This window comes from Netta rufina (assembly GCF_964035555.1).
Source record: "Netta rufina genome assembly, chromosome: 7".
NCBI lineage: Eukaryota > Metazoa > Chordata > Aves > Anseriformes > Anatidae > Netta > Netta rufina.
Window position 1 is genome coordinate 27,036,395 of NC_140130.1, and position 25,447 is coordinate 27,061,841.

Genomic DNA, 25,447 nt, shown 5'->3' on the forward strand with positions numbered 1-25,447 from the left:
GAGGTGTTTAGGTACTGAAAATTACCCACCTGCAAAAACCTGTGGGGAACCACAGTCATTGTGACCTGGAATTTTTAATAGACAAAGAAAACTTAAAAATATATATATATATCCTTTAGAAAAATGCATTATAGTTGAGCCAGGTCTGATATTTATGTATTTTTGAAAAATATTTGAGAAGAGTTTTTAATCAATTTGAGTTGTTGCATGAGCAGCAAAGAAACAGCAGGGATGCTAAATGATTTTTTTTTTGTCACTCAAAATACAATCAGTCTAATAGAGGTAAGATTTATAAGAGAATCTGAAATTACATTCCAACATCATCATATTGTCATTTGTATTTTTCACAGCTCCTCAGGCATGTAGAGAAGCCTGTTATTTTCTTGGTCTGATCCTGGGGAAATGCCGAGCACCCTTCCAGGGACGCGGAGAGCCCTCAGCCCTCCCAGAGGGGCACTCAGAGAATCTAAGCTCAGTTCCTTGGGGAGGGTTTGATCTCTCCAGTTTCTTTTTCCTTTCGTTTTCCTCTCTTCCCATTGTGTCCCGGGGGCCTTCCAGGCACCTACACCCGGTAGCAGGCTGCCTGCAGAGCTTGGAGGTGGCAGCTGCAGTGAGTATGGTGAGGCGTTTTGGACAGGGTGGCCTGAAAGCCTGGGTGCCTGAGCTTCTGTGCCCGGCTGGCTGTTCCAGTGATGCAGTTCCTCGTTTTCTATATTGTTGCTCTCACAGGTGGGTGTGCAGAAGGTGCCTCACGTGCCCCAGGCGAAGGCTCCGTGTGCTGCAGGCTCACAAACGTGGGTGCAGAAGCTAAAAGGTTGTGGCAGCTGTAGCTGCAAGGCAGCCTGGTGCACGAGGAAGCCTGGTTTACCACAGCAGCAGCGCTGTGCCACACTACCTCGTCGTGCAGGGGAGGAGCAGGGGGGTCCCGAAGGCTTGCTTGGGCATGGCTGTAAATATAATGCACCTTTTCTCTCAGAGGGGGTTCATTGCCCCCTTCCCAGCCTCTACCAGTTGTTTGTTTCTGGATATTTATTTGTTTGGGGTATTTTTTTTAATCCTCTTGTGCTCACACCTCACTTCACAGCTAGTGGGAGCTGAGTTTTGGCTCTCTGCGTGTAGGTGAGTTAGGATCCGGCCTTTGTGTAACGTGCTGGGTGTAGAGACTGCTTGTGGCTCCAGCCTTTTGGGGCAGGAGCTCTGCTGGTGGCTTGCCTCGTACAGTACAAATGCACACGTGTGTGATAGGGAGGATGGATGAGGTCGGTTGTGCCATGCTTTGATTCATGCCACATTTTGGTAGTGCACAGACAGGGAGGTGTCTATCTGGAATCCTTGTGCTGTTGTTGAAATCTCGTCTGGAAATAGCTGGGAGTAGGATCTTGCCTTCTAATCCCGTAGGTAATTTTTCAAGGAAGGAGAAGTGGACAAGGCCGAGCTGCTGGTAAGGAATGCTGCTCTGGGAGAGCTGCTCCGAGGGATGAGTGCTGACTGCCACTAGGTGTAAGCATGACTTCTCTTTGGGAAAGCACAGCGGTGGTTTGAGTGTTAGGTTGGGAAAACGGATTTTTGGTCCATTCTGTTTCCTGAGCTCATTTGGCAAGGCAGGCTGTGCTCGAGAGCCCCGCTGCCAGCACGACCTGCGTGTAGCACAGGAGAGGCCTCTCGTGGCTTGGCTGCAGCACCAGAGAGGCTGCGGACCAAAGGCTGGCCATCAGGAACGAGCTGGTGGAACAGCAGCTACAGCAAACGCACAGGAGGCACAGCACCCCTCGTGAAAACCCCGCTGCCTTCTCCAGGTTAGTACCAGAACATGGATCAGAGCAGGTCCCCACTGCCCTCCTGAGGGAATTTGCGTTGGAGTCTGCACGTACGGAAATAGGCTAGAGCTGATGGGATACCAGAAAGGAAGGGGGAACCCAGCAAGTGGCGTGAGAGCCTCCAATCCCTCTGCCTGGTGAGGGATGAGGCCCCCAGATGCAGTAGGGCTGATGTGTTTCCACTGGGGAACCCGCCTCCTTCCCCTTTGGCACCCTGTTTATGTGATCTGCGCTGCAGAAAGCCCTGGTGCTGGGCAGAACTCAGACTTTAATACCTTCAGTAGGTGTAAAATGCAATTTGCAATCTCGTTAGACTGTCAAAGTTGTGCAGAGACCTTCATGCAAACCAGAGGCAGCTGCTGATGCTATCTGCACCCTGGCTGCAATTCACCGCTGTGGGATCTGCCTGGGTGAATCATTTCTGTGGCTGAAGCTCGTGATCCCTTTGTCCTCCCAGGTTTGGGGGAAGCCTCTGCAGCCACGTGCTGCGGTGTTGCAGCGCTGCCCAGGCAGAGAGGCGGTGCGGGCTGATTGCCCTGCTGACAGCACTGCTCGTGCAGTGACAAACAGCACGTGGTGCTGCTTGGGGTCTTCCCAAACACCTCATCCACAGGACGTGCAGGATTTACCCTTCGTGACTTGTTTAACCTGACCCGATCCTTTGCTTGGCGGTGACTTGGTTGTCACCCGTTCCTCCTTTCTTGCTCCTGGTGGAGCTCTCAAATCCCTTTCTCTTCCTGACCCAAGCAGTCCGGGCCATCTTTTCATGTCGTGCTGCTGAGTTAATTGTCTCGCCTGTTGCAGTTCCTGCTGTTGATTATCTCCTGATCCCTCCTGACAAACTTCTGCCCAAATTCAAAGCCTGACTTCTGTTTGTCCTCGAGAGAGTTGGCTCCTGCTCCCCTACCCGCTTTGAACCAACAAAGATAGGATTTGTTTTTGTTGACTGTTTTGGACTCTCTTGATCAGAGGCTGTGGGTCTCTGGGGCTGTGCCCTTGGCTGGCTTTTGCCTGAATCTCTTCTCTCTGAGACACTGCCTCGTTGATCAGCGTGGAGGGAACAGGCCTGTTTTTTCCACCCCGCTGGATATATTCCCATCTCTCATTTCTGTGCTGCCCACTGTACTTCCATTCTCTGGATGGATGTGATTTCACTTCAGTTCTGTCCCTTTTTGAATCCAGATTGAAGTAGACGTGATGATTCTCAGCATTAATTCCTGGTTTATATGTTGTTGCGTGCTCCATGGCAGGCAGTCCTGTGGACTGCAAGCAGTCCTTTGGCCTCCCTTTTGTTTAAAGTTGCTCTGCACAAAGCGTTCAGCTGTCCTCTAAACGATTCTCATTTATCCTCCTCCACCCAGAAGGGATTAACCGAGTGCCACAAGTTCTGGGAAGGGACAGATGACGTTGGGACTGTCTCTTACCCCAGCGGTCATTGCCCAGCTGCTTGGGCAGCCAGAAGGCGATGCATGGAGACAGTAAGGTGACGTGGCACCACTGCTGCTTTGCCTCCAACCATCAGGCTCCAAACTGCAGCACCCTGAGCTGCTCCACAAGGCGTTTGGCCATCTGGGAGCAGTGGGAGGCAGCCACCTCGCTGCCTTCAGCTTAGTTGCTGCTGCTCCTGAGCCAGAGCTGTAAGAACAGAGGAAATCGGGGCTGGGAATGTCCCTGCGGACAGTATGTAACCCTGGGCATCGGGAGAGCTGGGTTCTCCTCCTGATTTTGCTGCAGCCCGTGTGTTTGTGCCTCAGTTTCCCTGAGACAAAGCGTAGCTGACAGTTGCTGTGTTTCCTGTTTTCAAGAACACTTCCGCCCTTCATCTGCAGGCACAGCATCGCAGCAGCGTGAGGGAGAGCTGACACCTTAAAGAGAAGTAGGTGAAGAAATCCTGGCCTGGCCCCGGGCCATACAAATGCCATCAGCTGCTTTTCAAACAAAGGGAGTTTCAGGCAGGTGGCATTTAGGCAAGAAGCCTCCCTTTCCCCAGAGCATCTGCAGGCAGAGTATTGAGGTCAGGAGAGGCTGCAGCGACGCGTACCTTCTCCCCAAGCAGGCTGTAGCACTGCAGATGACACCGCGGAGGCTATTTTTGGCTATGACCACCTTCCTCGAAAGGGTAATGGGGTGTGTGGGAAGCAGCACAGTATAGGGCAAAGGGTTGGGCTGCTGGGCACTTGGATCCTGGCCTGAGCCTGCCACAAAAACGCTGCAAGGTCTGGGCACGCCAGCGAACCTGCACGGCTCCTGCCCTCTGTACCTCGGGGTGGCACACGCTCTTCCAGCCCTGTTTTCAGGAGGCAGCAGCATGGGGGTGTTGGATTGAAAGAAGAGAGAATTTAGGATCCTGTCTTCTAGGTAGATTTGAACATCGCCCTGTGTTTTTTATTCCATTTCTTTGCTGTGTAGGCATCACCAACCGTGATTTTGGTTCTGGAAGAGCCATGGGACTCGTGGGGCCTGCGGGCAGTCATTGGGACAGCAGTCCTACAAAGCCTCCTGCAGCATCAGGCCTTATCCCGCTCCCTGATGCAGCTGAATATTCAGCAGAGAAAATGTCATCAGCAGAGAGATTGAGATGTTACGATACTTGAGACTTCTCCTCACCATGTCCTGAAAAGGTTTATTTAAAAATTTTGCCTTGGTAAAGGCACGGAGAACACTTTTTTTCCTGAGCTGTGAGAATCTGCCATAATTTGGCCAAATCCTAAGCCGTTACAGGAGGTGTCAGCTGCAACGTGCCCGAGGGGGGTGAGCGTGGGTTTCCCTGCTGAAATGGCGAAGGTGCCACCCACGATGAACAGACAGCAGCCTGCGTGTCTGCTCCGTGGGCAGCCGCCCCTCTGATGTGGTTCGCTGCGGGCTGGGAGGGCAGGAGGTGGTTTTGGTTTCTGCAGGACCTTTACTTGTCACGGAAGTCGGGGGCAGACGAATGGGGCAGTGCAAAGGTACGAGGCTGGGCTGCGAGCTGCAGAAGTGCTGAGGATGCACAGCCGCAAGGAGCACCGGGGGGGAGCTGTGCTTTGAAATTGTGAAGTGGCCCAGAAAAGCAGGCCCTTGGGGGGGGCTTCACAGGCAGGCTGGAGGAAACGAGAAGCTGCAGCTCTGATTTTTTTTTTAATTTTTTTTTTTCATTTCTTAGCTTCCCATTTGGAAATCGAGGATGCTTAACAGTAAACACGCGAAGTGCCGAGCCCCGCTCCGGGTGAGAGCGCCGAAAAGCCTGTAAGAAAACCCCGGGCTCTGTATTCAGAGCAGGGCTTGGCTCGAGGCCACGCACAGAACAATGAGGAGAAAACAAAATATTGAATAGCTGCTTGTTCGGCGACCCCGGCTCCTCGCGGCCACGCAGGGCCCGGCGAGAGGGAGTTTGTGTGTGTGTGCCGGGGCAGCTCTCCCCTCGCTGGGAGCAGCCCCTGCTCCAGGGCTCTCAGGTGGAGCAGGAGCAGAGCTGGCAGGGAGCTGCACGGTGCCACCTTGTGCTGCTGGTGGGGGTGGCTTTTTCTGGGCTCGTTTTGGGTTGGTTTGGGGGGTTTTTCACCTTCTTGAAGCGTTCAGTGACTGGCGTCTTTTCTCTGACACAAGCATCAGATGGCACAAACGTCCTTGTTGGGTGTCTCGCTGGGACAGAGCCTGAGAAGAGCAACCCCCTGATGCACTCCTTCTCCCGGGGTTTAGGGACCCTGATTTAAGGACCCTGCCCCGCAGCGGGCTTCTTGGGTGGCCTCGGGAAACTCTCTCAGCTCTCTGTCTGCTGGTGGCCTGCCCCCCTCCCTGAAAACAGTAGGGAAGAATTGATTTCCAACGACAGAAGTGATGGTTTAAGGAAGGTGTGCAATACATTTTTTTTAATCATTTTTTTTTGACAGTGTTTCAGGAGGCTTTGGGGACTCTGTGTAGAAGCAGAGGGGTGGGTGCCCTTCTGCAGTGGTGGTGAGCCACACGAAGGAGCTCTCGGCCCCTCGTCGAGCTGCAAAGAGGCCGCGGGGCCGTTTCTCCTTTCCCAGAGATGAACAAACAGCAGCAGATGCCCGTGCGGCTCTGTCCCCTTCGCTGCTGGAGACGGAGAATGTGAACTTTGGAAGCGATCTGACTCCATCCTGGGCAAGCAGCTTTGATCAGGGCCTGGGGAGGAACCCGACACCGCGTCAGCCAAGCCAGAGGCTGGGCCAGGTGAATCGGCTGCAGCTCCACCGACAGCAGCTGCAAGGCCTCACCCGCTGCTGTCCTTGGAGCTTCCCTGCAGCCCTCCCGGCGCTGTGCACTTGGTTTTGTAGGGTGCTTAGAGGGGTGCTCCACCGCTGTCGGAAGCCCTGGCGAGAGCACTGAGATCCTTCAGCCAGAAGGTTTCACTTTGTGGACACAGGTGGAGCTGGAACGGAAGAGAGGAGCTGAGGATTTGTTTTGTCCCGTCACTCGGCTGTTTCCACTGGAAGTCGTTTCTGAGAAAAGCCTTGCGTGAGGGAGGGGGCAGGAGGTTAAAAGCAAAACAGCCAAACCGAAGTAGTGGCGAGTGAATTTGGTGCTCTTTAGAGCCCGTTCCTCCCTGTCACGGTTTGTTTTGTTGCCTTACCCCTGCTCAGAGGACGTTCGGCCGCCTTTACCTGTGCAAGAGGGTTTTTTTTTAACAAAGACAGAGTCATAAATTATCCACGGTGTCTCCTGCAGTGACGGAATTTAGCCTGGCTTAATGTTTCACCCTGTGCCAGGGCTGCAGGCAGGCAGGGTCCCGGTGACTGGTGCAGAAGGGTTGGGTTGGTTCATCCGACCTTACAGTGGCGTGCCTGATGGCTGTGCTTCCCTGCTTCTTGCTGGTGTGTGTCTGGGGTAAAGGGGGATAAACTTCCCTTTCTCTCAGCTTTTTGGTGGTGAAGTTGTGATGAGGATTGCTCTTGTTGCTATTTCCTTGGCTCCTTTACGTTAAGCATCTAAAACTCTTTCACGATCTCTTCCCCAGCCATTTTCAAAACGTATTCATTAGTATTTCCCTGCCTATTTAACGTTCCTGAAGTTTTTAGGGATGGTACCAGCCTGGGTGTTCCCAATTCATCGTTAAGGAACCGACAGCTGTAGAAAGCTGCTTTTAAAGGAGAGCCCCGCAGCCAGTTTGTGCTGGAGCCCCTCCTGAAAGGCAGCAGAGGTGCTGGGCAGGCTGGAGGTGGTGCTGGGAGGCGCGGTGGGCTCTTGTTTTCCCCTCTGAGCATTTCTGTGCCTGCTTGGCTCCCTGCGTGGCTCTGATCTCAGCCTTGTAGGCAGGGACAAGGTGTTGCAGTGACACAGCTGGGGCGTTCAGCCTGGCCTCATCCAGAAGCAAGGGAGGCTCTCCAGGTTCCCAGGTGGGGATGACACCACCTCAGCTCGAGCTGCAGCTACGTTTGGTCCAATAAGAATTGGAACGAATCGGGGCCGTGGTGTGTTTCTTTTCTGAGTTCAGGTGAAAGGAAAAGTGAATTTTTCCAAGCGTCCCTGGTAAAACTAAGGAAGACTCAGGCAGGTAAGGGAGGCAGCGTTCCCACAGCAGTCGCTCGGTGTTGCTGGGATTCTTTTCCTTGCGTTCAGCTGCAGGAGGAAGGAGTCTGAAGGGGGCTGTTTCTTGTGTTTTTGTTTTTTTTTTTCCGTGCCACCAATGTGGTTTAAAAGTCAGAGCACAAATTCCCGGACGTGGTGAGAAACCTGTGACCCCTCTCAGCTGTGGTGTTCGTCAGAAGGCAGCTCGGTAATAAAGAGCCTCCGATGTGAGAGGAGGAGGGAGAACCTGCTGCTTTAATTTTGTTCACAGCAGTGGGCCAAACTTGGTTCTTTCAGTGCTGGCCTTGATAATTGGCTCGATACGATGCAGGAATCCGAGGCTTTGCGTGTCTCTGGCTACGTAGCTGCTGATGGCACCGAGATGACTGCGAAGGCTCCTGCAGGAGCACGGGGCACATGAGATCAGCAAACGTGCTCCAAAGGACAGCCGGGCACTGCTGTAACGGGGCCTCCGGGGGGTTAACTTGCATCCGAGCTGCCCGGACGAGTGGATTGTGGTGCTTTTAGGCTTTGGGGGGAGATGTGGGGTGGTTTTCTGGCCTAAACCCGCATCAAGTTTGTGTCTGGTTGCTGGGAGCCGCCCTTCAGGGGTCCTGTGGTGTATTGCACAAGCACACAGTTACAGGTTTTCTTCCTTTCTTTCTTTATTCTTTTTTCCAGCTACCCCCAGCTCGCAGGCACAGCCAGCCAAGCATCATTTGTGTTGCTTTTTGCAGCCGTCCACAGTTTATTCGTCATCTTTGCCAAAGTCCTAGCACCTGTTGGGTGCTCCTCCTCCCTCTTTTTGGAGGAGTGTTTAATTATGGCAGGGTTTCCCTCAGAGCACATCCTCCGTTCAGTTCCCTAATTGTAGAAATCTCTGCGGGATTCTCCAGATGGGGGATAGAGGATAATCTTCTCAGAGCTCCGGAAGAAATGTGATGCCAAATTACAGAAAATAGATCCTTTTTATTAAGCTTTGGGGCGCCTTTTACTCCTATTTTAAGGTGATCTGCTGTTAAAGGGGAACGTTGGATAAGTGACTGTCCTTCTTAAATAGCCCTCAACAACCTTCCCTGGGCTGCTAATAACCTGTTAGGTTAGAAATTGTGAAATGATTTAAGTCTGGTGGGGTTTGTATTGCTTTTTCATTTGTTTGGTTGGTTGTTTTTGCCACTGTTCTCATCACAGGCAGGAGGGTGAACTTGTGCGTTTCCCTCTTGCTTCTGCCTGGTCTCCTTCTCAAGCTGTGAGCTCTACACGAGGGAATGCTGGCAGGGCACTTGTGGTGGGCAGGTACAAAGATCTGGTACAGCAAGCGCCAGATCTGCACGTACCAGGTAAGCACAGACTTCGGAGGGAAGGAATTTCTCCTCGGCAGGGGAGGCTGAGGTGACAGCTCTGGATTTTACTCTGTGTAGTTGTCTGGCTTTATGCTGCTGTGTGGCACCGGGGACGTACGCAGCTTTTGGTGGCTGAACTTTTGGTGCTGAGATTTCCAAGGTGGCTAATCCCAATTTTTGTTTCTCTTCCAGGTCTACGCACAACGAGCTAGAAAAGAACCGGTAAGTAGCTGAGGAGCTGAATTCTGAGAACCGGGAGGCCAGCGGGTGGTAATGTGCTTTAACCTCACCACAGGCAGGTGTCTGCCATCAGCTTAGGCAGCTGGGAGTGACCACAGCCCGTCACCTAGTTTTAAAACTGGGGGGGGGGAGAAGCAAAAAGATCTGAAAAAGCAGCCCTGTTTTTATTTTTTTTTATTTTGCTCTCTGAAAAGGCAAGAAGTGACCCAGTTTTGTGACTAATCTGTATGCAGAGCAAATACTGTTCTTCTCCTGACACAGTGAAATCTGATTGGGGCACTTCCCATACAGGAGGTTGCTACGGGATCAGGTTTCTTGGGTGCGGGGTGAGCTGTGTTACCGTGACCCCAAAGGGCAGGGCCCTGTGCTCTACACCCTCTCCCTCCCACCCCTGGGCTGGGCTGGGCTGCCATCATCTCTGCAGCAGAAGCAAACGCCATCCTAGCAGCAATCATTTAACAGGGGATGGCCAAGGATACACAGAGCCTCCAGGTGAAGTCTGCGTGTGAATTCAGGCAGGATCTTCCCGTGGAGATCAGGAGACCTGGAGCTGAGTACCCCATGTGCCGTGTTGCCCCCACATCCGTGCCCCCCTGGGGAGCAGCGTGCCCTTTGCATGGTGCAGGTGGCTTCTTCCTGGCTGTGCCTGTACCTCCTGGTAGCTCTGGGAGTCCGTGGGCTTTTTTTGCCTTCCTGGGGTGATGAAAGGAGGTTTTTTATTTCGGTGACGTTGCTCTCCCGTCCCCATCCGAGCCGTGAGCTCTCCGGGCCCAGGTGGAGCTCTGCTGAGCAGCGCCGGTCCTGGGCTTTTCCAGTGCTCTCTGCAGCTTTATTCACCAGTGAGGGGAAACAAAACGCAGTGCTTGGGTCTGACCCAGAATGGAGGGTGCTTTTTTTCTCCATGACAACAGTAAAACCGTCACTAATTTTCAATGCAGTAATTTGCATATCTAATTGTTCCTGCACACACTGCCTGTTCTCCGTGCAGCTTTAGGGCAGAGCTGTCCCTGTCCTTCCCTGTACCGTCGTGGTCCTCTCACTCTGGCCAGGTTTCGGTGGATCCACGGACAGCTTTTTCTGCCCTCTGCCCCTTGGGAGGCAGACAGCAAAGCTTCAAACCCTGTGAGTGACCCGTTCCCTTGGGAACCTTCCAGTTCCCAAGGCACAGTAGCCCAGGTCTGTCTCTGACATGGTTTTACAAGCCCCTGGTTTCACCCTTCTGGGAAGGACATGCATTTAATTGCACTGGGTGGTCTGCACAGGCAAAATCCTGCACTTGGGGGTCTCCTTGGTCAGGAGCCCTCTGCTCATGTCCCTTAATGCCAACGTGCCAGGCTGGAGCATCTGCGAGCCCAGCTGGACCCCATGGAGCCTGTGCTGGGTTTGCAGTGTTTGTTACCAGCAATCGGACCCTGAATTTCCTGCTAGAAGCATGAGTTTCCAAACTCCGTGGCAGCGTTTTCTGAGTGAGGAGAATTGCTTCCCAGTTAGGTTTTCACCGCGTTTTATTTGCTGCGTTGTTAAGTTTGTCAGCGTCTCCAGACTTAACTGTGGCAAAGATAAAAGCCCTGATACTAATGGCTTTGTGGCTGGCAGGTGCTCATTTTCCCTATTATTTGAGATTATTCCTTTTGAATCTCACTGTTATCTCCATTATTGACACACACTGTAATTTTCAAAATTGTCCACTATTAGGTCTCTGACTCTGTTTTTTTCCCTTCCTGCCTACGAAGAGCAGCCTCCCTACAGTCAGTTAAGTTTTGGTTTAACCCCTTCAACAATCTCACGGCTTTTTTCAAGCAGCAGCAGCAAAAGGCTAGCAGAAAAGCAAAGCTCTCCCCCTGCTTTTTGAATATCCAGCTTAATTTGGTTTCACTATGGTAGAACTCATGAAATTCTGATGCGTCAGGATTAAGAATATTTAGCTGTTCATGTCCAAAAGTAACCAGAACTGTATTTTCAGAAATTAAAGCAGTGCCTTGAGCTGCACTCCCTTTCTTAGTACCGCAATATTTCACAAACACTGGGGTGTTTCCACGAAGGAGGTGTTTGATTTTGTCCCGAACGTTAACTGCAATGTGTGAGCCACTTCCCTTCCTGCTTCGATTTTGTGTTTTTTATCTAGAGAGATTGCAGGGACATTTATATAAGGGGCTCTGTTTGATTTATAAAAGATTAAAGTTAATTTGTAGTTATTATCTGTCATTAATCCTCATGTTGGAAAATTGTTTGTGTTTTCTACTTAATGGGGATGTGTTTCAGTTTCCCTCTGCCTGGGATGACTCAGAGCTTGCATTTCAGCAAGAAGCCGGCGCTCTGCCTCTCGTGCTGCAAGGCGTATCTAAAGCAATGCTTCTTAGCCTTTTAACACGCCTACCAAAAATCTGACTCCCAAGCAAAGCCCCATCATTTCCTGAAAGAAAACACCACGAAGTGAGTGACTAAAATAGTCCCTCTGATAGAGCAATGTTTTCCCAAACAAGCACCAATTCAGGTTTAAGTTCCATTGAAGGTGTACGTGTGTTACACACAGCACAACTACCCGGTGCTGGGAGCGTTTCAGACACCAGCCAGCGTTGGGAGGATGTGGTCGGTGCGGTGCGAGGCGCCCAGAGGCTTTCCTGCTCCTCTCTGAAGTGGCAGTTCTGGTAAACCGAGGTGGTGGCGGGGTCTGACACACGGTGCATCTCCTGGTGGAACAGGGGGCGTGTTTAAGGAGCTGTTGAAAACATTTTTATGTTTTTATTTCAGGCTTTTTACACATTGACCTATTTGCTTTTGGTGGCGATCGCATTGTAATACAGCAGAAAGGAGGGAAACGGAGCTGAGTAACTGGATGAGGAATGAGTTATTAGGGTTGGTTTTGCTTCTGGTAACAATGTAGCTCAAGCAAAAGATAGAGATGAGGAGGGACAAAGACATTGGGAGAACCGTTGGAATCAGCATTTTCTGAAGATCTCACAGATTTTGTCTCTGCAAAAGGTGACTTGTTTGAAACAGAGAAGGATGAAGTCTAAAGGCAACAAAACTGCTCCTAAGCCAAGTTGAAGTGTTGTGCTTAGTGGAAAGCACAGAGTGAAGTGTTGTAAGGTTGTTTCTCTCTGATATCTTTTGAGATGATGATCAGAAACGAAGCTAAGAACACACATGTAGCAATGATTGGTGCTTTTTTTTTTTTTTTTTTTTTTTTTTTTTTTAACTTGTAGCTTCTGTGATTTCCCAAACATTCTTGCCTTAACATCAGAGAAACAGTCAAATGCTGAGTATTTCTTCAAGTGGTCTTTAAGCAGAGCTGAGTGTTGTGCTGGGTTGTGTATTTGAGGAAGCAGATGAGATAAAGGAGAAAGCCCTCCTGAATGTGAAGGAGAGAACCATGACCCGGCTCAGCAGCCCGGTTCCCTGTCTCTAGGACAGGGCCTCGAGTGCATCTGTACTAGCAGGATGCTGGAAGGAGGGGAAAGCATTTACCTACAGAACATGGTGAACATAACGTGGTTAAATAGCTCTGGTGTTAAATGGTGCAGCCGTGTTGGTGTTATCGGGGCTGGGAGGTGGAGGGAGGGGAAATGGAAGAGGAGTGAATCCCTGCTCCTCTGCATGACCCTGCCTGGCCGTGCCGCTGTTGTGCGACACGTTCTTGCCAGGGCAATGCGATCAGTGTTTGTCTTGAAGCAGCTGATCAATGTGGTGTTGAGTTCCCTGCTGTTTATCCAAGAGAGAAACAAAATCCAAGAAACGAATCCAGCAGATTTCATTTGCTCTCCGGAGCGGGCTTTGTTGTGTTCGCTCCGTGTAGCAGCCGTTGACAGCGCGTATTATTTTCCTCATTAATAAAACTTGGAACCTGTGACGTTCCCTGCAGCAGTCAAGCCACGGCCAACGCAGCTGAGCATGCATCTTCTGAAACATCCAAAGGTCAGAGCACGCCGTGATCCACTTGCTCCTTGGGGGAGCTGCAGCTAAACCCTCCCGTCTCCGCGGCCGGTACGGAACAGGAGCTGGAATTGGCTGTCTGTCCTCAGCTCTGCCGCTTGGCTGGCACGTTTTCAGCTGGGACAGAGATTTCTCAAGGGAGCTGAAGGATGCTCTGCTAGTTGAGGAGGTCTGGTAACTGTTACACGGCCGTGCCCAGCTTGGTTTAACCAGAGAGAGCATCTGGAGCTTGTGGAGCAAGGTGATCGGAGAGATTTTCGCTCTGGGGAAGTCCAGGGGTGGTCACCATTGTGTAGTGTCAGCTCACCTTTTGCTACCGTGCTGTTACTGTGCTGCTGTGCTCCAGAACTCAGCAGCCAGGTGCTGCAAAATGAGGAGCTGATCTCTTCGACCACTGCTCTCCTTCAGGCCAGGTGCCCCCATGCACAGAAGCAGCGTTTGGAGTCACTCCGAGTCAGAAGTCTGCAGAGGCTTTGTTGCACGTCGGCTGGGTAGCAGAACACTTTGAACTCTTAAGTAAAGCTGCTGAAAAGAGACAGTTTCCCTGCCAAAATTCGAAGGAAACAAAACGATCTTCACTTTGTTGGAAGACCTTCAGCACTGCTCGTATCGGAATTCCAAGTTTCAATATTTGTGAGTGTGTGTGTGTATCTGTTTTGTTATTCAAAGTGATGCGGTGAGGAGTGAATGCCTACGTGGCTTCCTCTCTGCTCCCAGCTCTCGCCACCTCCCCTGTGAATCCAATAGCAGATGGAGAAGGAAGAGGAAAAAGAACAATGCTGCTGCTTTGAATAAACTATCTCCAAGCAAGATGTCTCGGTAATGCCACACAATAAAGTCACTGCTGTAAGGCAGTTCTCAAAACCCAGTGCTCACCACAAAACCCTTCTCAACTAATGTGCTGTCGGGACACTTCCTGATGTGTTTTCCTCCCAGAGCATAGAAAGAGGCGTCAGCATGCTCTGCTTGGCCTTGCCTTAAAGGTTAAGGGTCTGATGGTGAGAATCCACTTGTCCTTTTGCCTCCCAGAATGGAGACTTCAGAGGAGGCCCCGCTCCTAGAAAGCCACGAGCTCTACTGCTGTGTGTCCCTGCTTGCTGGCTGCGTTCTTGCATTCAGCATCCTGGACTTGATGTTTCCAGAGCAGTGAATAGAACAGGTATCAAAATAGTGCCTTAGGGTTGTTTTACTGTTTTCAGGGCTGCAGGAGGGAGTCTGGTTGCTGCTGTGGATGTATATTGAAAGCCGTCAGATGCACAGAGATAATACCTAATCAGGAGTCTGCATCAGTGCTGCTTTGGTTCTTGCCTCTCTTCCTAAACTTATCCTCAAGTGTTGCCACAGTTTTCTTTCAGGATGCCGTCCTGAAAAACAGAGGCTGGGCAAATCCCCCTGGCAGTCCGTGAGCTTGGGCCCGGGAAGAATCAGGCCCTAGGTGGGAAGTTGAGCGCTCGGCTCTCTTGGCTCAGTTTTCGGTCACGTCAGGGCTTTGTACTTGCCATCTCCCTCCCAGATGCGGCTCGGGGGACTTTGCAGGTTTGGTTTTTGTAGTCGTTTTTTTCCTGGGGTGCTGTTGGAGTGCCGAGGGCCAGAGGTGGTGATGCAGCAGCTTGGCTTGCTCAGGTGGCTGGCACTGCTCCTGGGCCTGAAGGCGCTACGGGCCAACAGCCCCCGGGGAGCCTCAGAGAAGGTGAGGTAATAGGAACACGATTTCTGAGACAGATTACGTGGGAACTGCGAGTTTCAGGACGTTGTGCTCTGGGGCAGAAGCGAGAGCTGCCCGCAGCTGTCTGTGCGCTGACCTGCTGCTGGTGCACGTGCGGGGCTACTGCAGCAACACAGCCCCGTGGGGGCATCCCACAGCGATGCCGTGAGTCAGGTCTTCTGCCCAGTGGTCCATTAAAAAAAAAAAAATACTGGCTGTCCTTTGAGGGCATCTTTTTGTGTAAGTTGCTGCCTGAACGTCACTTCCCATCAGCTGCAGGGTAAGGTTTTCTGTCCCTCCTGCCTGGTAATTACTTACCTTTGAGGATGCATTTGGAAACCAGCATGACTTAGGGGAAAATGCACGGCTTCTGCAAAGGACAGGGCTGCAGTAGCTGCCTCTAGAAGTTGCTGTATCCAGTAGGGGCTGAGGGAAAGGGGGAGAGGTGACTGCAGCTGATACAGAACAGCTCCTGCACCGAAACCTGCCCTGGAAAGAGGACAGGAGCCTGAAATGCGGCGTTCCCTCACAGGCTGGGTGAGTGGGATCAGGCAGCTCGTGCGTGGTCCCTGCTGATAATGCCGCGTGCCCCACGGGTGTGGTTTATCACGGGGGTGGCAAACAGCTGCTCACACCTCAGCCACGCTTGTATGGGCCCCTGCTGCTTGCTGGCCACGAGCTGAGTGCTTGCCCTGCTCGGCTGCAATATCTGAACACATCTGATCAGGCAGCAGCTCAGCTTTTAATGACCCTCAGGTGGATACTGGCTCCCTCGCGTGGGTGCGTGCTGCTCCCCCTGCTTGTCCCTGAGGTGCCAGGGCTGTGCTAAGGGCTCCTGCACCCAGCACCGTGTGGTGGATAAGGAGGGAGGACACGGGGTAGGTGCTCACCCCTCACACGGGAAGGGGTCCCTAAATGGTTACACACCTCTATGCCCACCTCTTTCGGAAAGCCCAGGACGGAGCCCCGGCTGTGCGTGCAGCTCGGGCCTTGGCTTTGGTCTTGGCTGTGCCCTCCTGCCTCCAAATCTGAGCTGCTCTCAGCAAGGAGCACCAAGGGGCAACCGAGGCTGTGTGCTGCCTGGATCCTCGAGGCCTGCTGCCTCCTCCTGCTCCCCCACGGCTCAGGACACCCGCTCCTTGCTGAGGATTCCTGGCTGCGGCTCCTCCTGCTACCTGCTGGCCTGCACGTTTCTCTTCAGCTGCTGCTTCCTGAGCCAAACCCGAGCTGGGAAGTGACAAGTCACGGTGCTGCCACGTTACCTGCAGCCCCTCCTGGTGTTCTCTTTGCTCCTGTCCAGCTCTTGGTGCCACTGGAAAGTTTTTTCCCTAACATCTAACGAGGAAGAAAACTATTTCAGCATGGTTCTAGGAACAAAAAAAAAAAAAAACATCCAAAGCTGAGCGCCTCTGTGTGTTCGAAGGGGAGAGCCCTGGATGCTGGATGTAGTCAGCAGCTTTCACAGCAAGACCGAATGTTAGATGCGACGAGTATGCAGAGCGATTCTGGCTGAGATAAGGGAATGAGGAGGGAAAAAAAATCCTTTTCCTTCTTCTGACCGTGCGTACGCCACTTCACCTACCCAGAAAAGCAACGTTGATGCCAAAAGAAGTGGGAAAGCGGCCGGGAACACTCTGTCTCTGGTGGATACCCGACGTTCCCTGACCCCGTAAGGAGGAGCGCAGGCACTGCTCTGCAGGCCCTGACCTCTTTGAAACTTTTCTTGGCGTGGAAAAGCAGCTCGCAGGCTTGGTGCTCGCTGGGAAAAGCACATATGGGGATGCGTTTCCATCCCTTCAGCGAAGGGGGAGGAGAAGGGAAATCTCATTTTCCTTTTTCTTTCCTAAAAACCCACAAACCTTTCTATATTTGGTCTGTTCCCAGGTGGGATCCTAACCCTTTTCCTGCTGGGAGCACACAGACCGAGTGAGTGTAAGGCAACAGATCCTCGCACAACCATTAGTTTACTCAGCTGCAGCTGTTCTTGCTTGGGGGGAATTAGAATTATATCTGTCTGTGGCACTGCTGGCCGAAGCTGGGGTCATAGCGATCTTCTCCAGCTGATCAGGAGTTCACTAGGAGGAACGGCCTGAGTTTTGTAGTGGGACTGAAAAATATTTGATCCACTTTCATTTCTTCTGGGTGCAGGTCTAAGGAGATGGTTTCCCAGTGGCCAGCTTTGTTTTTTTTTTCTGTTTGATTTTTGAGCAGTCTTTTATCTCTTCACCTTCACACATGCCCAGAGAAGAGAAAGAAAACATGAGGAAGATGCTGAAGGTAGTTAAAGGGAAAGGACAAGGTACAGGCACAGGTTTGGTTTGATTTTTGCTTTCTCTCCTGAAGTCTACATAGTTATAACTTTCTAGGTGATCAGCCCTGCTCCTCTTTGGAAGAACTGTTTTGGCATCCAACCAGGCTGTGTTAGCGTGCTGTACCGTACCAGCTGGGCAGAAGCAAGATGTGCTCTCCAGCACCACTTCTCAGCACCTTTCCCGGGGTGTGAGGCCAGGACGTGACTCACCTGCTGTCGTAATGCCGGGAGTTGAGGTTCTGCTGCTGAATAACACGTGTAGTTAAATTAAACCTGTGTGGCACTTAATGCCAGCTAACTCCTAGACCTTTGAAATATGTTCCTGCTGTTGTGTGTGTGCTGAAATACACCCAGCAGGAAAAATAATGCTCTTAGGTTCTCTCTCCTAGCTGCAGTGCCTTTTTCCAACCACACATATAGTAGTGACCTTGGCTGGTAATTCCTTTTTCCAGGGGAGTCTGAGGTTAAATTTAAAATAATTTTACAAGGTTAAATCACATGCACTGCTTCCTCTGTTCCAGATGCGTGCCCTCTGTACCTGAGAGGTACAGGAGATATTGGATGACTCCCTAAATATTTCTGACAGCGCAGAGGGGCGTTAGATGAGCAGCACATGCTTTCCTTCTGGTAGAGAAGACTTCATGTAAACAAATATTCCACACAGTCCTCTTCTTGGACTATTTTTTTCATTAGGAATTAAGATTTTCTTCCATGAGGTGAGGAAACTGGAATATATCAGGAAAGAAATGTGTGGGGAAAAACTCTGTCCTGTCTTGCGGACAAGAATACTTCTTAGTAGCAATAGCTTAGCTGTGTAATTTAGGGAACAGCTTTAATGACAAGAATGACCACTGGTAGCACATCAGAATGTGTTCTTGGTATTGGCGTATTCCCTGCTCGTTATTTTGAAGGCAGGAGGTAGTTTTCCCAAATAACAGACTGGTAGCATCCTTTATTCTTTCACTGGTGGACAAGTGGAGAGCTAGCAAAAGAAGTGAGTGCTGCGTTCAGCTGCCCAGTGGAGTTACTGGTGTAAAAATTAGCACCTAAGTCCAGGATCTTTTTTGTCTTATGAAGAAAGAGAGGCTCTGTTTTGAGATCCTGTCTGTGACTTTGCTGCTGTGGCACCCCGTGCACCTCTGGAGCTTTTCTGCTGGAGCCAGGAGAGTGGCCCAGGGGCATAAAGGCGCTGCTTTCCATCCACCTGGCAGGAGGCTGCCTCGTGGCTCACGTTCTGTCCATCTCAGGTGGCATTCGAGGACCTCTGCAGGTCCCTGCTGATTTCTCTGTTTGCTGCTGTGAATCACGCTCGCTTTCTCCTCGAGAGGCCGGGAAGATCCGAACTGGAGAGCTCTTCTTGGCGGGCGGCAGCTCCGGAGGCAGGCAGAGCTTCTGGGCTCAGCATCGCTGCTTGCCAGCACCTGAAATACCTCGGCACCGCTCCTCAAACGCGTGGTGCTTAGCCAGGAAACCCGACCGGGAGCATCAAGAATAGCTGGCGAGTTCGGAAAAACCTCGGCTATCTTTGCTGGTGACCTAATTCTAGCCCTAAAGCTGAAAATCCGTGGGTCGCAGCAAAGCAGGTTAGTGTGTGTGTGTGTGTGTGTGTGCTGAACGGCACGGCCGTGCTGCGGGCATGGAGCAGGACACCAGGAGCAGTGTCACCGGGCTTTGAGGCTGGGAGCACGCTGTGTGGCCCCGGCAGGGTGATTATAATGGTGTTAGGGAGAGCAGGGCACAAGGCTATTTAAAGAGCAGGTCTCTATTTTTACCCGCCTTCCAACAGAGGTGGTGTTTTTATCAGGCTGGACTAATCGGGGCTTTCTAATCAGCCGGGCTGGGCTGCACGGTGGTGTTGGAGGCTTTCTTTGCGTGGTCCCTGGTTGTTGGTGCAGGGTTGTGGCCATGCCTCATTGCCAGGGCAGCGGGGCTGTGATACCTGCAGTGTCAGGAATGAGCATCTTCAAGGTGGTGCCAAATGATCTGGTGCAGGAGGTACCAAGATGTGACTGCTGGCAGCAACCGGGCAGTGTTTTAGGGCAGAAAGAGAACATGATGCAGAGCATTTGTCTGTCATGATGGCTGTAGGGTTTCGGGTCCTGTTGTAAGCATGGCTGAGCCCTAAAGGGGTTTGGCTGGTAGCATCGCGTGCTGTGCTACAGGAGAGCGAAGTTCGGTTCATTAGATGCACCAGGGATTCAAATACTTCGTGGCTAATGGCCAGGATCAATAATAATAGGTCCTCAATGCATGATTTTAGGGGGAGATTAACTTTGATAAGTAGTAATAGACTCTGCTCTGGAGCATCTGTTGCTGTTTGACATCTCCTAACTGTCTAAATCTCCTTGCTGTCAAAGAGAGGCAGAGAGCTGTGGAGGAGCTGGAAGGGGAGACGAGGAACTGATGAACGGGCGCCGAGAGCGTGGCACTAGCTCTGGAGGAAAATGAAGAGGCAAGAGAAAATGCCAGGCATTGATTTAGTCGGCTCCTCTGCTGGGCAGGCGGCCACCTATGCTGCTCTCATCACCTTCTCCTTGTGAGCTGCGGGCTCTTCCATCTCACCTCTTACTAGTGAGCTGGAGCAGGCTGTCCCACTGGGGCCTCTGAAGATCAAAGGTGTCAGGAAAGGAAGGGCAGTTCTGCTGGTGCACAGCTGAGAGGTCCTTCTGGAGGAGGCACCTTCCAAAATGATACTTTCTCAGCATATTTTTTTTCTTTTTTACTGTATCAGTATTCAAATTTATTTATTTATTTGCCCTTCCTTTAAGCATCCCAGTTTGGGGAGGCATGGGATTACGGATGGTCTCTCTTTTTTTATTGTTTTATTCATTTAAATCAAGATTCTCTGCTTCAGTCCCCCAGTTCAAAGAGAAAAGCTTCAAGATAGGCAACAAATGGGACCCAGAGGCCCAGCAGTTATTGCGTGAATAAAAAAAAAAAGCTCCAAATACAGCACTGCAGCTTCAGAATCGTAATGCTGCATTGCTCTGATTATTTGGGGCCTGCCTGGTGCAGGATTTGAGTGCAGCTGTGAGATCCTGTTTGGACCTCAGCGCGTTTGGCACTTGTGGTTTTGTTCCAAAGAGTTCCCAGTCCTGCAGGCTGTCAGAAAGGGGGACAGAAGCAAAAACCTGTGGAGACAGAAGGACAGAGGCCAGTGGGAGCAGAGCTGAGCAAGCAGTTCGGCGTTCGCGGTGTTGCACCAGGTCAGGGTGAAAAGGAAGGCAAAAGAAACTCAGATGAAAGCGATCCCGTTCCCTGACGTGCCCCCTGAGATGGGCATAGGGCCCTGAGAGTTGCAGAAGTGTCCTTTGCACAGCTGTGCCCGCGGTGGTGTGGCCTTGACTGCTGGAAGAAGCAGCTGCCTCCTGTCCACGTGGCTCCAGGTGCGTGCAGGGCCAACGTGCCCATTTGTAATGCAGCATCGAGGTTGGTTCTGTTGTCATTCCTAAATTTATTTATTTTTTTAAAGATAGAAATGCATTTAAAAAAAATCAGAAGGCCTTTTTTTTTTCCCCCGATTACTTCTTCACGGTGCATTTTGTTAGCACTGCAGTACCGATGTGCCTCTGTGCCAGGGAGCCGTGGGGAGAAACGGACTGGAGACAAAGAGGCAAATGCACGAGGATCTTGTTCAGCGTGGAGCAAACAAACAAATAAATAACCATGAGAAGAGGCCTGGATTAAAATGGGACAGAATGGCTTGCTCCGAATGATATCATGGCTCAGGTGGAGGCCATCAGCTTCTGGCTGCGTGTTTCTGGACCAGGTTTCCTCCTAAACCTTGCCCCGTCCCCGCTGTCGGCAGGCAGCGTGCGCGTTTATTGCCGGCTGGCCGGGAGCCACGGCAGCTCCATTGTTCGTGGCTCCAGGGCTCGCAGCAATTACATAACCTCTGCAGCAAGGAAAACGCGGCCTCTGTCCTCGGCGCTTGACTGGCTTTCGGTTTCGGATGCAGGTACTCGGCAAAATCTCCTCTCCTTCTGCTGGAGATGGGCGTTCAGTGAAGCAGGGGTCAGGTCCTTCAGCGGAGAGGGTTGGGTTTGGCAGAGGGTTAGAGACGAGCGAGGAGAAAACATCCTCATGTGATGGCTGTGAGAGATAAAGGAGTCTCCGACCTGCGCGTTGCTTCTAGGAGGAAACCATATTTCCCCCCGTTTTCCCTGCCCTGTGTTTTTTTTTTTTTTGCATGTGTTTCTCATTACTTTTATCTCCAAATCATTCTGATCCGATGAATTATTGATGTGCGGTCACTTGTGTTTCTCCAGGAATTGCTTGCTTTCCCCAGCCGTCCCTCCTGAATTTTTTAAGCCATCTATTCGCCCTGAAATCCAAACAAAGTTGCTGCTATCCAATTTCAGGGTTAAATTAGACCCGACTTTGAAAAGGTGAAGAGAGGGGAGGGCAGAGAGGGAGGCTGGCGATGATGATCTCCGTGTTAGGACCTTCCTTGTGCTGGTGCTTTTGGTGCTGCTTTTTGTTCTGTTTTGTTAACTTCTCTTGGAGATCAAACACCTGATCTAGCTTCGGTGGGACCTGAGTGAATTCCTGCACTGAGCACGTGCTGAGTCTGTTGAACTCGGGCCCTGTGGACCTGCAGGCATGGTATGAAAGTATCTGGGAAATGCTTCCCTTTTCCCTCCGACGCTCTCTTTCAACAGGAATTAGAATTCAGCAAAATTAGAATTCAGAGAAACTTTCTTGGTTCAGTTTCCATCACTTCTGCCCGTGGTGGAAGAAAAAACCCCTTGGTGTAGCAGCAAAGCAGCTGCAGTCCCACCAGGGATGTTCGCAAAAGCTGGTGGCTTGTGTGCCCAGCTTGCTGTGGTGCCTGGTGGGGGAGAGGTCGAGCCCTACCCCAGCCCCTCAGACACATCCCCAGAAGAGTGGGGTGAGGAAATGGGGATTTTTTTTCTGCAGCCAGCCCCGTTCCCGCAGTGCAGTTGCGATGCAGGCAAAAAGGAGCCCGGCTCCTGCAGGGGGACTTGGCTGCGGGCTGTGCAGTGAGCCAGCTGAGGCGAGGAGCGAAAAGCGTGCAGAAATCAAGGTTTCCTCCCAGCGCTTTATATAACCCGAGCAGGTGATGTCACTGGGAGAGGAGAGGAGAGGGAAGGAGAGCGGGCTGTGGAGTTGCAGCCCTCTGCAGCCAGGCACAGCCAAGTGCAGGGGGAGGCACAGAGCCGGGCTGCTCCCCTGGGGGGGGCACGGGGCAGAGCCTGGGGGCTCGGAGGAGGATGGGGGGGAGGTGTTGGGGGCTGGTCCATGCAGGTAACCCAAATCCAGCTGGAGGATGTCAGGGTGAAAGAGGGGAGAGCCTCCTCCTGTCAGGTGCTCCCCGGTTCCCTCTGCGTGAGCCTGCACATGCAGCTCCTGCCTGTGCTCAGCGTACAGCTGGGGGAGCCTGGTTTTACCGAAGCTGCTGAAACAGGAGGAAGGGCTCCGGCTGCTCCCATCTGCCCTGCAGGCAGCGTGCAGAGGCTTCAGCCTTGCCTGGAAGTGCAGTTTCCTCCTCTCCTCCTCTGCCTTCCCTGGGACCGGGGCAGCGAGAGGCAGCAGCGCTTCGCACCCAGCCAGAGTCACTCCTCTGGTACATAACAATAGGGGCATTTAGGCTTGTTTTCCCAGATACTGGCAGATGCCTCAAATATTGCTATAATCCAGCAGCTTACAGGGGAAGCCGTCGGGCTCTGTCTGGAGCCTGCCCAATGCTGGCATTTCCACCAAGCCCGAGAGCCCGCAGCGCTGCTGAAAGCAGGTAAACAAGGGGAAAGGCGTCCCTGCTGGGGCTTGACCTTGGGATTACGGCTGCTCAGGTACAGCTACGGGACCTGATAGGGAAGATTGATAGCTCTGTGGCTGCTCTCCCTCTCTCTGAACCAGATGCAAATGGGAAAATGGGGACCCCGTGCGCTGAGGAGGCAACTTTCTGCCAGCTTGTCCGGTCCTTCTGCAGACGAGCCCTCCAGATCTTTCGTCCCCTCTCTGCCCTTGTTTGCAGAGCGACTTCCTTTGATCCGCCGTGGTCCTGGGGCACAAGGCAAACTGGTGGGTGCCGTGCTGCTGGTACCTGCTGCCATCCTTTCACCTGGGTCTGGGCGATCGCTGCGTGCTCGTGCCCAGAGCTGTCTCTGGTCCCCAGGACCTGGTTCCTGGTGCGGGGCCTTCCCCTGTTCCAAAAACCGGTTCAGAGACCCAGAATGTCCTTAAGGGCGTGACTTCATCCTCCTCCTCCTCCTCTCTCTGGCTGCCAGACATCTGAGCAGCCTCCCCAGGAGGATGAGCGCAGTGTGCCCCAGCAGTGCCCTGCCACTGCTGGCCCTACAGGTACCGGGCAAAGCACCTGCGGTGGGTTGGGTGCACGCAGCCCCCGTTCACCAGCCTGTGTGTCAAAAAGGGGCTTCCAGGTAGCTAAAACCCAAACCGGAGTCAGCCATATGGGTTTAATGCCAGCACAGTGTGCCCTGGAGCAGTCTGAGGAGAAAGAGAAGAGCGATGCCGTTGTCTTCTGTAGTTATTTGTTTGATTCTTCAGATTTTGGTCCTTCCCCAGTTAATATTTAATGAAAAGCACATGGTCGTCATGGCCCTCGCTGGCCGTACGCAGCCCCGTGGCTCTTCTGGAGACAGAATGATGGACCCTTTGTGAGGAGATTTATAACAGAGATACTGAGGGGCTCCCAGCCCCGCCAGCGAGCGCTCCTCGGCGCTGACAGTTCATCAGCAGAACCCCTGACCCCTCCACCCTTAATCATCCTTGCTTGTCACTGACATAATTGCCTGATTACAGACTCCTCTCCCCCACCCCTTTCAAACCGGGAGCAATGGTGAATGTGAAAAACAAATGGAAATGAACTGTCCGTGCTCTTTATTTATTTTTTTTTTCCCCCTGCGCTGAGACGGCTCGGGCTGCGATGCCGTTTCTTTGTGTCTGAGCAGGGCTCGGGATGGGCTTTCAGGACCCTTTCGCACCGGTGTTGCTGGCATGTGAATGGTGAAGCTGATGTCATTGTGTTATTGATTGGGATGACAAGTTTGGACATAAATCATTAATGTCTGGGAAAGAGAGAGGGAGGAGGAGAAAGGCAGCCCACGAGATGGCTTTCTATAAATCTGGCCTTCGTTCCTGCTTTCGCGGTGCAGAGCGGGATCGGCGGGAGCAGTCCTCCTGTGCAGCCTGAGGACGACGTGCTTTACTGCTCCTGAACCATTTTCCCCACCTTTTCGTATTCTGCAGAAAATGGCTCAGGCCATCAGCGGTGCTGTCGTGCTTGAAATCGTCTTTGGAGAGGTGCTCCAAGGTCAGCAGGGTGACCTGGGTCTGAGGAAGGAGTACGGGTGCCATGCTTGGGAACTGCAGTCCCTCTAACTCTTCTAATTGCCAGCAGGGAGTGTTTAGGGGTGTTGGGCTAACCGTTTTGCTATTTCCTTCTTCGTATTTTGTGCAAAGAAATGTTAGAGCTGTTACTTAGATCATAGCAAATGTCCCTGAACCAGCAATATGCAAGCGTGCCGCGGGTAGCGGTCATTCCGAAATGCCTCCACAGATGTTCCCAGCACAGCAGCAGGTAGCTGGGGGAGAGATGAAGCCTCCAAGATAACCGTACCCTTTGTGCCTCGGCTCTGCACAAAGTTCATCCATTGAATCAGATTAACAGCTCAAACGGCAAGAAAACAAACAGCGTGTGCCAGAGGTTAGCAATCGTGCGAGTGTTGGTGGGCAGCTGCTGTTTGCGGTGTAAATAGCTCGGGGCAGCCCATCCTGGCACCTGCAGGGAATCTTATGATGTGTAGGGACAGAAGGAAGCATGAAAAGTGCCTCCTAGAAGGGAGGCAGGGAAGGAAATGGCTTTCCCTTCCTGAAAGCACAGCTCTGACCTCCTCTTCTCCCCCTGCAGCCGAGCTCACCTCCGCCTGTGTCTTGAACGCTTGAAAGTTCTGATCCCGCTCGGACCAGACTGCACCAGGCACACGACGCTTGGGCTGCTCAACAAAGCCAAAGCACATATCAAGGTAAGAGCTGCTTCTCCCAGATGCTTCCTGGCGGGTCTGGTTTGGAACTGCAATCCCACAGCTCCTGCCATGGGCAGGGACACCTCCCACCAGACCCGGCTGCCCAGAGCCCCATCCAGCCTGGCCTTGAGCACCTCCAGGGCTGGGGCAGCCACAGCTTCTCTGGGCAGCCTGTGCCAGGGCCTCACCACCCTCTGAGGGAAGAATTTCTTCCTAATATCTAATCTAAACCTTACATTTTTCTAGTTTAAAACCATTCCCCCATGTCCTATCATGACACTCCCTGACAGAGTCCCTGCCAGCTTTCCTGTAAAGCCCCTTTAGGCACTGGCAGGCTGCAGTGAGGTCTCCCCAGAGCCTTCTCTTCTCCAGGCTGAACAGCTCCAGCCCTCTCAGCCTGTCTCCATGGGAGAGGAGCTCCAGCCCTTTGATCATCTTCATGGCCCTCCTCTGGACTCGTTCTAATACTTCTTATACTCGGTCTAATTCTTAACTACTGGCAGTACATGTGGATCTGTTAATATACATAGATAGCTGTTATTTACATTTTATGTGTGTGTATATATAGAAAGCAATAAGCT

General features: G+C 52.0%; 1 protein-coding gene across 2 annotated transcripts in view; it reads left to right on the top strand.

The window, feature by feature from the left end:
• The window catches only part of MXI1 (MAX interactor 1, dimerization protein), a 41,821-nt gene that overhangs the window by 12,073 nt on the left and 4,301 nt on the right, over window positions 1–25,447 (top strand). For both annotated transcript variants that reach the window (XM_084290366.1, XM_084290367.1), the window contains exons 3-4: window positions 8,861–8,890; window positions 24,752–24,866. In XM_084290366.1, the coding sequence (XP_084146492.1) occupies window positions 8,861–8,890; window positions 24,752–24,866 (145 nt within the window). The remainder of the gene's footprint in view (window positions 1–8,860; window positions 8,891–24,751; window positions 24,867–25,447) is intronic.